Source organism: Lynx canadensis, chromosome B3 (genome assembly GCF_007474595.2).
Source record: "Lynx canadensis isolate LIC74 chromosome B3, mLynCan4.pri.v2, whole genome shotgun sequence".
Classification (NCBI taxonomy): Eukaryota; Metazoa; Chordata; class Mammalia; order Carnivora; family Felidae; genus Lynx; species Lynx canadensis.
In genome coordinates this window covers 39,524,439-39,534,630 of record NC_044308.2, presented here as the reverse complement: position 1 = coordinate 39,534,630, position 10,192 = coordinate 39,524,439, and the positions used below count along the sequence as shown (strand labels likewise).

Sequence of the window (10,192 nt, the reverse complement as noted above, 5' to 3'; positions counted from 1 at the left end):
GTCCGGCTCCTCGGCCTACTGCAGTGTCATGGAATCCCTCTAAGTCTCAGTGCTGTCACCTGTAAAAGGGGGGCAAAAACTGCCTATCTCCCTGGGCCACGATGATGACTGAATGAGATCATTTATGTAAAAACACTTAGGCAGGGAGCCCAGCACACAGCAAGTGCTTGCTAAGTGTTAACTAGAATTATTACCAGCACCTTTAAGGTGTTGCCTCTTTAATCAGCCTCTTTAGTGGACACCCCCTCCCCTAGATGTATGAAGTTATGGGGCAGAGAACACTTACCACTTCTAAAACTTTTGCCCTCTCTCAAGAGCAGCAGTTCTCAGCCAGGACCGCCCCGCCCCCACCCCCCAGCCTGCCACCGACCAGATCCATAGGTAAGTCTGGGTTACACACCCACGAGTGTGCACAAAGAACAACAGAATTTTTGCAGGACGGGGCAGCAGAGCACAGCCATCACTTCATCACAACTGGTGGTCCATCAGTGCAAGCCGAGCACAATTCTAGAACAGAAACACCTTGCCTGGCCTTTTCCCTCCATCCAAAACACATCAAATAGCAAGTCGCCACAATGTACACTTTGAATCTTTTAAAATTCTATTGTCAGTTATACCTCAATAAAGCTGAAATTGAAAAAAAAAAAACCAAGTACATTAGCATGAAGGTGAATGGGAGTGACGTCATCATTGCGGTGACCCTGAAATTATTCTGCCATATTTTTTTTTGCAAAACAAATTGTGCACAAGCTTCAGAATATCACTACTGTATAGTGAGTCTTATCCTACCCAAAAGATTTGAAAGTCAGCACATAATTAAAAATGGCATGTAGCTAAATCACCCTTAAAAATTCTCTTAAATCACTCATAAAGTATGACTATTGTTTCTTTTTTCTTTTTTTTTTAATCTTTTTTTTTAGTGTTTACTTACTTTTTAGAGAGAGAGAGAGACAGAGTGCAAGCTGGGAAGAAGCAGAGAGAGAGGGAGACACAGAATCTGAAGCAGGCTCCAGGCTCCGAGCTGTCAGCACAGAGCCCCACGTGGGGCTCGAACTTACTAACTGTGAGATCATGACCTGAGCCAAAGTCGGACAGACGCTTGAATTGACTGAGCCACCCAGGCGCCCCAACTATTGTTTCTTTAAACACGAGAATCCTACTCAATGGCCTGGGTGCTCACAGTATACGGGAAGCTAAGGCACACCGGCCCAAGAATTGGCTAAGGCTCACCCTCTTTCTCTCCCTCTCCCAGCAACAGTGTTTGGCTACATTCTTGTCAAATTACATTCCAATCAATTAAAAGAATATGTGATATAATTCTACCACCACGAATGATTACTATGTACCTTTTAAGTGACCCACACTAAGAAATCCGTCCTCCACAAGGCTGCAGAAGACAGTACTGCTCCCCTGCCCCCAACCCCTAGGCTGGCCCTGGATACCCAGTCTGGGAAAGAACAGTAAAGGGTGTCCACTTACTTGCAGCCTGGATTCGAGCCTTCCGGCTGACCACCAGCCCAAAGCGGTTCTGAGCCACACACTCATAGTCACCCTCGTCTGAAGGGCTGCCTCCCCGATCCAGCCGGAAGTGATGGATCATCAGGGACCCATTGGCCAGCAAGGTGGAGTGGGTACTCTCCAGCAGCTCCACCCCATTCTTCCTCCAGGTGATTCGCACTGGAGGAGTCCCCTCCACTCTGCAGCCCAGCACTATAGGCTGCCCAGGGACTGCAACATCATCGCTTGGTTCCACAGCAAATGCCAGTTCAGCAGAGTGGCCAAGACCTGTATCGGGCCGGAGAGATGAGAGGAAAAGGAGAGGTCAGTGTCGAATGAACAGGCAGGGAGAACTCCATACACAGGTGTTCCAAGTTCCCTGGATCTGCACACCCACCCCACCTTTCTGTAACGCTAATAGAAACCCCTATTATATACAGAACTTACTTTATGCATTACAAAGTGCCGTCTCATGCAGTATTTTACTCAGTCAGCAGACCGTCTCAGAGAGAGAGAGAGAGAGAGATTATGCGTACCATTCCCTCTTTTACAGATAAGGAACTGATGTCCAGAGATATTAAGCAACTTGTCCAGGGTGTCACAATTAACAGTTACAAATCTGAGATCCAAAAGTAAGACTGATTGCAACACAACTGCTGCTTCTTTTGCAGTCACTTTGGCTAAACGCTGAAGCCTCACAGACTTGCAGGGTGTGACCTTAGGTAAAGTGTTCAACCTGTCCTAGCTTCCCATTCCTCATCTGTTTAAGTCAGGAAGATAGGGGCCCCTGGGTTGCTCAATCAGTTAAGCGGCCAACTCTTGATTTCAGCTCAGGTCTGATCTCAGTGGGTTCCTGAGATCAAGCCCCACATCGGGCTCTGCGCTGACAGTGTGGAGCCTGCTTGGGATTCTCTCTGTCCCTCCCCACCCCCCAAATAAATAAATAAATAAATAAATAAATAAATAAACACTTAAGAAAAAATAAATCAGGAACACAATGTGGCTTGTATCATAGAGTTGTTGAACAAGATGAACAGATTCAAAGTCAATATGAAGTTCTGGGAGCCTGGGTGGCTCAGGTGATTAAATTTCCAACTCTTGGTTTTGGCTCTGGTCATGATCTCATAGTTTGTGAGTTCAAGCCCCGTGTTGAGTTCTGTGCCAACAGTTCGGAGTCTGCTTGGGATTCAATCTCTTCCTCTCTCTGTGCCCCTGCCTGGCTTTCTCTCTCTCTCTCTTAAAATAAATAAACATTTAGGATGAAAAAAAAAAAAAAAAGAGAAAAGGTAGATGTTCTAAGCAAAGGTATAGTGAGACAGTAATAAATCATTGCTTATTTTTGCTGGCAAAACCATCTGAGGCCTGGTCTGATGCCTGGCAGGGAGCAGGATGTGTGGGTGCGGTACCAGGTACAGGCTAGGTTATGGCCCAGCCTGGCTGCTTCTCCCCTAGGATGCTCTGAGTGTGGGTTGTTCTGGCTGTTTTGCCTTTGTCATAAGGAGAATTGAGGGGATACCAAGCGTCAACTCAGACTTCCCAAAATTCAGGAACAGGGAGGTTTCTAGAACCTTTACTCTCAGCGACCTCACCACTCCTGTAGAAGAAAACACAGCTGGAAGAAGAGAAGGGGAAGAAGGTGATCCGGGAATCAGGAGAATCCCGACAGGAAGGACAAACGCTCCAATCCCAGGCGTGACGCCAAGTCTCCAACTTCCCCAACGAGCCACTTACCAGACCAGTTACAACTTCACTCCAGGAGGAATGAACCCACCTGGTCTGAAAGGGCAGCCACAGAGCCCTCGTCACATTTCCAGGGAACTAGCGATCCTGGAGCTGGCCCCTCCCCAACAGACCAGCGCCCTCCCTGGTTGGGGGAGATGGAAAGTGGGTGGGGAGAAAGGAGGAGGGGGGCTGGGGTTACGGACGATTCCCCCAAACACAGGGATATGTAATATTTTAAGACATTTGAGGGTTTACACCCCTTCGACCCCCTACCCACCCTCCCCCTGTCCTGCGTTTCAGCCGCCTCAGCCCCCAACCCAACCCGGGTATAGCTGTTGAGGGATAAAGTTTCTTCTCGTAGATGCGGACGCGATATCTTTCTTCTCCGGAGCTGAGAGAAGAGAGAATACCGCCCGGACGAGTGTCCGCTGAGTGTGTGGGGTGGGAAGGGAAGGGACTAGACTTGAACTCCTCTCCCGTGAGATGGGCCCACACAGCTACAGAGGGAAAGGGTGGCGATGACGGAGCTCTGAGCAGTAACGCGGGCAGACCCCCGAGCCTCGGGACAGGGGCGCTCCGCCTGTGCACCCTCCGGGGAAGGGCGGGCACGTGAGTGTCCCCGCCGCTCGTTCCCTCTCAGTCAGCTCCCCTTCCCCTTCCTCGGCTCGCGGGGTCTGTCTTGGGTCTCCCCCTCCCCTGGCGAGGCCCTCCGGGACTCTGCTTCGTCCCCTTGCTTGGTCTTCCCTGAGCACTCCCGGTGCCAGTCCCAGCTCTAAATCCAGGACGTGCCCTCTCGGACCCGCCTCCATCCCCCCCCTCCCCCCCGCCCGATCTGCTGCGTTCGGTCTCAGCAGCCTCGGGCTACTCTGGTCCACCCGACTCGCTCACTCCGACGGACTCAGCCCTGCGGTGCCCCGTGGCTCGTTTCCCCCTCTCCCCAACTCAGCCCGCTCGCCTAGCTCCTGCTTTGCCGCGCTCCTCGCATATCGGTCCGGGCTCGCGTCCTGCCGGAGTCCTGGAGCCGCAGCGCACTGAACCGCAGTCTCTCTTCCAGGGCCGGGTCCTCAGCATCCCCCTGCCTGCCCTGCCACCGGCTTCAGTGCCCTCTCCCCCAGCTCCGCCCCGTCCCGCTCGGCTCCCCTTCTCCGGCAAGACCCTCCGGCCCTGAGTCCGCCGGCAGGTCCGCGCAGCTCTTCCCAGGTCCGCCCCTAGCGCCCACCTACTCCCTACTCGCCCTTCCCGGGGCTCGGTCCGCGGCCGCCCGGGGCGCTCACCGTCGCTCGGCGCGGGCAGCAGCAGCGGCAGCAGCAGCGGCAGTAGGAGCCGGAGCCGGCGCGGCGCGGGCGGGCTGCGCGGGGGCGCGGCGCGCGGAGCAGCCATGGGGCTCTCGGTCCGCTCGGCTCGGCGACGCGCGGCTCCGGGGCCTCTGGCAGCTCACAGCGTCCCGCGGGGCCGGCGCCGGGGCCGGGGCCGGGGCTCCGGCCGGGGCCGAGCCCGGGCGGCGGCGGGCTGGGGCCACATGCCTGCCTAGGAGCGCCGGGGGCGCAGGGGGAGCGACGCTTGCGCCATCTTGCACCCACCCCGGTGATCTGTCAGCCTTGCCCGGGGTGCGCGCTCCGCACTCGCACCGCCCGCGCCCGCCCCGCCCTCCTCCCTCTGCCCGCCGCCCCCCTTCCCTCCCCTCCCGGTCCCCTCCCCCAGCCCCTCTCCCCGGAGGCCCGGTCTGGGGAACAAAAGAGCCGGCGAGCGCTTTAAGCGGCCGGACATTCCCGGCTGAGCGGCGGACGCGCCCCCTGCGCTTTGAACTGTGGCTCGAGCGGCAGGCGCCGTCCCGGGCTGCTGCCCGGTACCCCCTGCCCGCGGGCCAGCCCCGGACTTGGGGAACTGGGGAAGTGGAGACCCAGCAGACTGTCAAGTGGGTCCGGGCTGCGGAGAAGCACTCAAAGCCATGAGATTTGCTCTGACCCCGCTCTTTCTGCTGCGCCCTCCTGCACCGTGTCCAAGTGTGTATTTTCGAGATAATTCCCTAAAAGCTGCACAAACTTGTCAAAGGTTCGGTTTTCCATGGTTTCTGGTCCTGCCACCCAAAGGCTAGGACGTTTAGCTGCAAGACTGGTCTCTCTAGACTGCAGAGTTCTGGCGCTTGGGTGGACCGGAGGTAGAAGGGGTTAGGAAGCAGCTTCTCCCAGAGCCCTGGGGTAGCAGACCCAACAGGACAATGAGAACGCTGAAGTAACCTGGGTTCCGACCCCAGTTCTGCTTGCTGTCTAGCCCAGCCAACCCAGGCAGTCACTCTCCGAGCTCATCTGAAAGATATAGATAATCCTCTCTCTCTCTCCTGCTCACCCCTAGGGATTTTTTAAAAACACAGGTCCTAACAAATGACCTGGCAAACTGAAAGTTAAAATTCTCAATAACATTTCTGTCACAAAGAAGATTCTAGGTGTTTCATGTCAGAGAACATATGAGGCAACCAGTAAGAATTTTACAGAAGCTATATAGGCATGTATCACCTCTTATGAGACACATACCCCTGCTAGCCCTCAGCGACCTTCTCTTTTGGCCACTCATTAGTAAATGATCTTCTGTCGAGTCCAGCATGATGAGCTGGTCCATCTACTAAGTTCTAGGAGAAGGAGATTTAAAGAGGGTAGTCTTTGCCTCACTCAGCTATTTGTTCCTCTGGCATTGGGCTGGGATGGCAGAATAACTACGTCTCTCTTTTAATACCAGCTGTGGAATCTTGCAATCAGGAGTGTTAACCATACATGAACTTTGGTGCAAATGAATAAAGAAGTGCAGGCCTCCAGAGATCAGATAAATTTACTAATGACGGGGTTTGTGCAGCCCAGGGACTCCTTACTCGGCAGTGGCAATTGGAAGATGAGTCTGAGAGGCACAGCTTGAGGCATATGAGTGAGCAATGAGGGGTAATGGGGAAATTCAGGGTCAGGGGGCACACCAAAGAAATTTAGGATCAGGAGATGCACCAAAGCCCCAAATCTATTTCATTGTGAGGAAAGGCAGGAATGATGGGCTTCTACTGGCCATCGGAAAGGGACAGAAGGGGGGGCCCCCCTGGGCCCAAAGTCCTGGAACTCCCTCCTGCCGGGCTTGAATTCTCAATAACCCCTTCTTGGCTTGTCCTAGACTCGGAGAGGTCAAATCAGTGTCCTGAGTTGCTGTCATTTTAAATTCATTTTGACAAGTGTTTAATTCTTCTTTATCACAACGCTTGGTCTGAGAGTGATATGCAAATAATGGCTATTCTGCTGCATGCAAAATGTGCATATCTCTCCCTATGATCTGTCAATTAACACTGGTCGGGCCCACCAGCCACTTTGGGGGTGGTCCAGGGCAGGGCAGCCCCTGGCTCTTGGTTCCCTCAAATAGAAAAGCAGGCACCAAGCAGGCTCTGTAAAGATCTTAGCAGAGCGACTGCCAACCACGAACCTGAGATGCATGTGGGGCGTGGGTGCAGAGTTTTGTATGTGGCTGTGTGCCCAGGTTTGAGTTAATTGACACCAGGGTGTTCGTGACAGTGAGTGTGCATGCGGGGGCACAGTGCCCCTATGTGTGAATATGCAGCCATGAGCAACTCTGGAGACCACAGTTGCACAAAAGAATAGTCGTTAAGCCCAAACCTCTGGAGTTGCTCCTTCACTCCTCTTTTGCACCCAAGAAAGTTAAACAAATGTGCGCCCAGATGGAAAGAGGTCCCCAGAAAGCCTAAAAGAATGCCATCAAAGAAAGCATCTTTCCTAGGTTAAGTGCCTGTTGTGGGAGGAAGATAGTTCAGTTCTTTCCCAGAACCACCTGCTCTCTACCTTCCACAACCAGCATTTCCCCTCCTGGCAGGAAATACATTCTCTAGGGGAGAAAGGCTGAGGAAATTCTAGTCATTCCACGTGTTTGGAAAATAGTTTATTAATTCATTATAGGGACAGATACATGATCAATGCCTTGGCTTAACACTAAAGACTATCATATTTGTAAGGAGGGGAAAATATGCTGGAAAAATAATTAAATAATACAGCATAAACTAAATACAGACAAATAATGAGCAGGTACCGATTACACGTGTCATGCATCAAGAAAAGGAAGGTTTCTAAATGAAACTCAAAAAATGTAAGGCATCGATGGTAGGTGACAAAGGGATTAATACCCTGTAAAAGGCCAATAGACTCTTTTCTAATAAAAATACTGCTACTAAGACACAAACCTAACACTTCCAAATTACCCAGGGCCCAAATCATATATAAGGCTAGTGAGTAATGGCCACTTTCTTATCAAGTGTGAGTTATAGGCAGATACCAGATTTATTACTTATTTGCTTTTGAGAAACAATTTTCCACCCAACCTAATGGGTTATAAATTGTCTTATTTGCAGCTATTTAATTTAAACCAGAGCCTCAGTGCCTGTTAAACAAGAACATGAAAAATGACTATGTGGCATAATGCTAAGAGCCTACTGTTAAAACAGCCCTTTAATTCAGGGCAGTTTTTTTTTTTCCCCTTTAGGAAAAAAAAAAAAATCAAACCAGCGAAATAAAACGAAGCTTTTGACCTTCAGAGCAATGATGAAACATATACAGTGGTGTTAGCTACAGCAACGCCGAATGCTACAGAAATAGTACAAGTGACAATTCTGTCCCAAACGAGAGACAAACCAGCATGAATAATCTTTAGTGTTATCATAGGCTGGCTGGAGGAGGGGGAGGGGGTGGGGGAGGAAATGGAGGTGCGCGTGTCAAACGTGAGTGACGCCTGAGTGTAATAAACACAGATGCTGAAAGGGTCTGAGGAAGCTGCAACTCTGCTGAGAGACATTTCACCATTTAAAAAAAAAAAAAAAGAAGAAGAAGAAAGAAAAAGAAAGGATAGACTGGTTATTTCCAATTTGGCCCAGAAGCCAGAGTTAACCCTTTATGTGCCAATCAGTTAAAAAGATGCATTTAGGGAGAAAAGTCCCACATTCTATGCTCCTATGAGAGGCTGGGGTGCAAAATCACATTAATGGCTCATCTTCTCTACACAGGAAATAGAAGTCCAGCTTGTCCCTGTGTGACAGGTCACAGAAAATGACTTTAAGATTGACTTTAAAGGAAAAAAATGAAATGAGCCAATTACCCTTGTCCTGTGCAAAGACCTCGCTTCCAGCACCTAGAGGGTGAAATTCCTCTCACCCCCGTCCAGCAGCTCATGTTCCTAGGGCACAGAGTGGGAAGTCGCTGGGCTGTGGTGCCCCCTAATCCCCACTCTCCTTCTCCAGCTTTGGCTGCAGCAGGGAAGGAAGGGCCCCAACCCCCTCCATCTAGCAACCCTGCCTCCCTGCCTAGAAGGGAGGGAATCATTTTATCCTGAGCCTCTAGGTCACATTCCCCTTTCTCGGTCTCAGAAATCCCCTTTCGTGAACTTGGATCCATCACCTCCAAGGAGAATCCTCCTGTCTCAATCCCAGGGAGAGAGATAGATGCAAGGGAAACTGGAAGGTCTTCTCCAAACCTGCAGCGGGGCCGGCAGTCTGCCTGGGGGGGGGGGGGGAGGGGACATACGGCGGCACAGAGAGAAGAGGGTCAGGAAGATGGCGAGTGAAGTGAATGGCGGACACAGAAGTCACGCTATGGCCTCAAAGCAGACATGAGGTAGTCATGTTGTTAGGGAAGGATGCAGAGATTGAACCCAGGCAGGTGAACCACACGATGCAGTCTGGGAGAGGTGTGAGAGACAGCAGAGACAGACAGACAGGAGACAGATGGACAGCGGAGAGGAAAGGAAAGAGTATCAGGGAGAAGAAGCAGGGCAGAACTGGGAGAGCGGGCTGACAGGAGCACAAGAGTAGTGAAGGGGAAGGGAGGAGAGGAGAGCCCGAGGGAGTGGATCTCCAAAACCAGGCACTTCCCAAATTACAAAATGAAATGCAGAGTTGCTCTGAGGGCAGCCAGAGTCACCCTCTCAATCTGGGCTGGGCGACAGGGGCAAGGGAGACGGGTAGCGATGCAACTGAAATGTTAGGCATTCAGAGCCTACTGCACTCAGCCCAGCCAGACCGGAAAATGGGCCGGGGCTGTCTTTGTCAGACAGGGCATTGCAGACACTCTCAGAGTGTGTAATAAACAGCTAGGTGACGGAGGTGGGCAGGGGGGAGGGGTGGGGGAAGGCCCACTGGGCTGGGGACTGACCACTCTGGGTCACTGTCCTGACCTGGAGGATCAGTTAGGCCATAGTGACCACTGCCTAGACCAGAGTTCCTCAGCTCACCAGCCAGCACGTGCACATGAGTACAACACATACGGCCGTGCCTCACAGGTCCCTCACATGTGTCACAGAGTGTGGGGGGAGTGAAAACACCATTTCTTCCTCTCCCCATGGCCAAAGCACCCCAGGAAGTTCCAAACAGCTTGATGATATTCAGGAGCTGCAGGTACACATGTGTATATACTCAGCCACACGTGCCATGACTCACACCAGCCTGCCCCAAACTGCACCCTGTAGGGGAGCTAGGCAGAGGAGGAGACTGGGGCTCTGGGCAGGCTTGGGCTGGTTCCTAGAGGGCAGGGGGCCTTTGGCTGGCAGCTGTTCCCAGGGGTCTCCTCCAGAGCCTCACTAGGTTGGAGGTCTGGGTACGGATAAGAAGCGTTGGCTGCCTCTGGCAGGCAGGTAAGTCTGTCTGGCCCCGTGGTTGCCTGCTCACACCCTCCCAGCTCCCTGTCCAGCCAGTCTACCCCTTGCCCTAGATCCACGACACTCGAAGTGAGGTCAGGAGCCTCCGAAGACAGGGGATCCTCAAGTTCCAGGTCCTGGAGGTGGAGGTCAGGGTTCCCTTCGGATGCACTAAAGTCAGAGTGGACAATGACTTCAGCCTCCACCTGGTTCCTGCAGGCTGGGGGTGGCTTCTTCCTACCATTGCCCTGGTCAGAGCAGAGAACACAAAGACGAGGTAATCATCACTGACAATGATCATCAGAAGAAC

The 10,192-nt window shown here is 52.2% G+C and overlaps 1 protein-coding gene across 1 annotated transcript in view; it reads right to left on the bottom strand.

The window, feature by feature from the left end:
* Positions 1 to 4,653: 4,653 nt before the first annotated feature.
* The window catches only part of IGDCC4 (immunoglobulin superfamily DCC subclass member 4), a 37,598-nt gene continuing 32,059 nt past the window's right edge, over positions 4,654 to 10,192 (bottom strand). Inside the window, 3 exon segments of the mRNA XM_032593506.1 lie at positions 4,654 to 4,746; positions 4,985 to 5,103; positions 9,686 to 10,130. Coding sequence (XP_032449397.1) covers positions 4,654 to 4,746; positions 4,985 to 5,103; positions 9,686 to 10,130 — 657 coding nt within the window.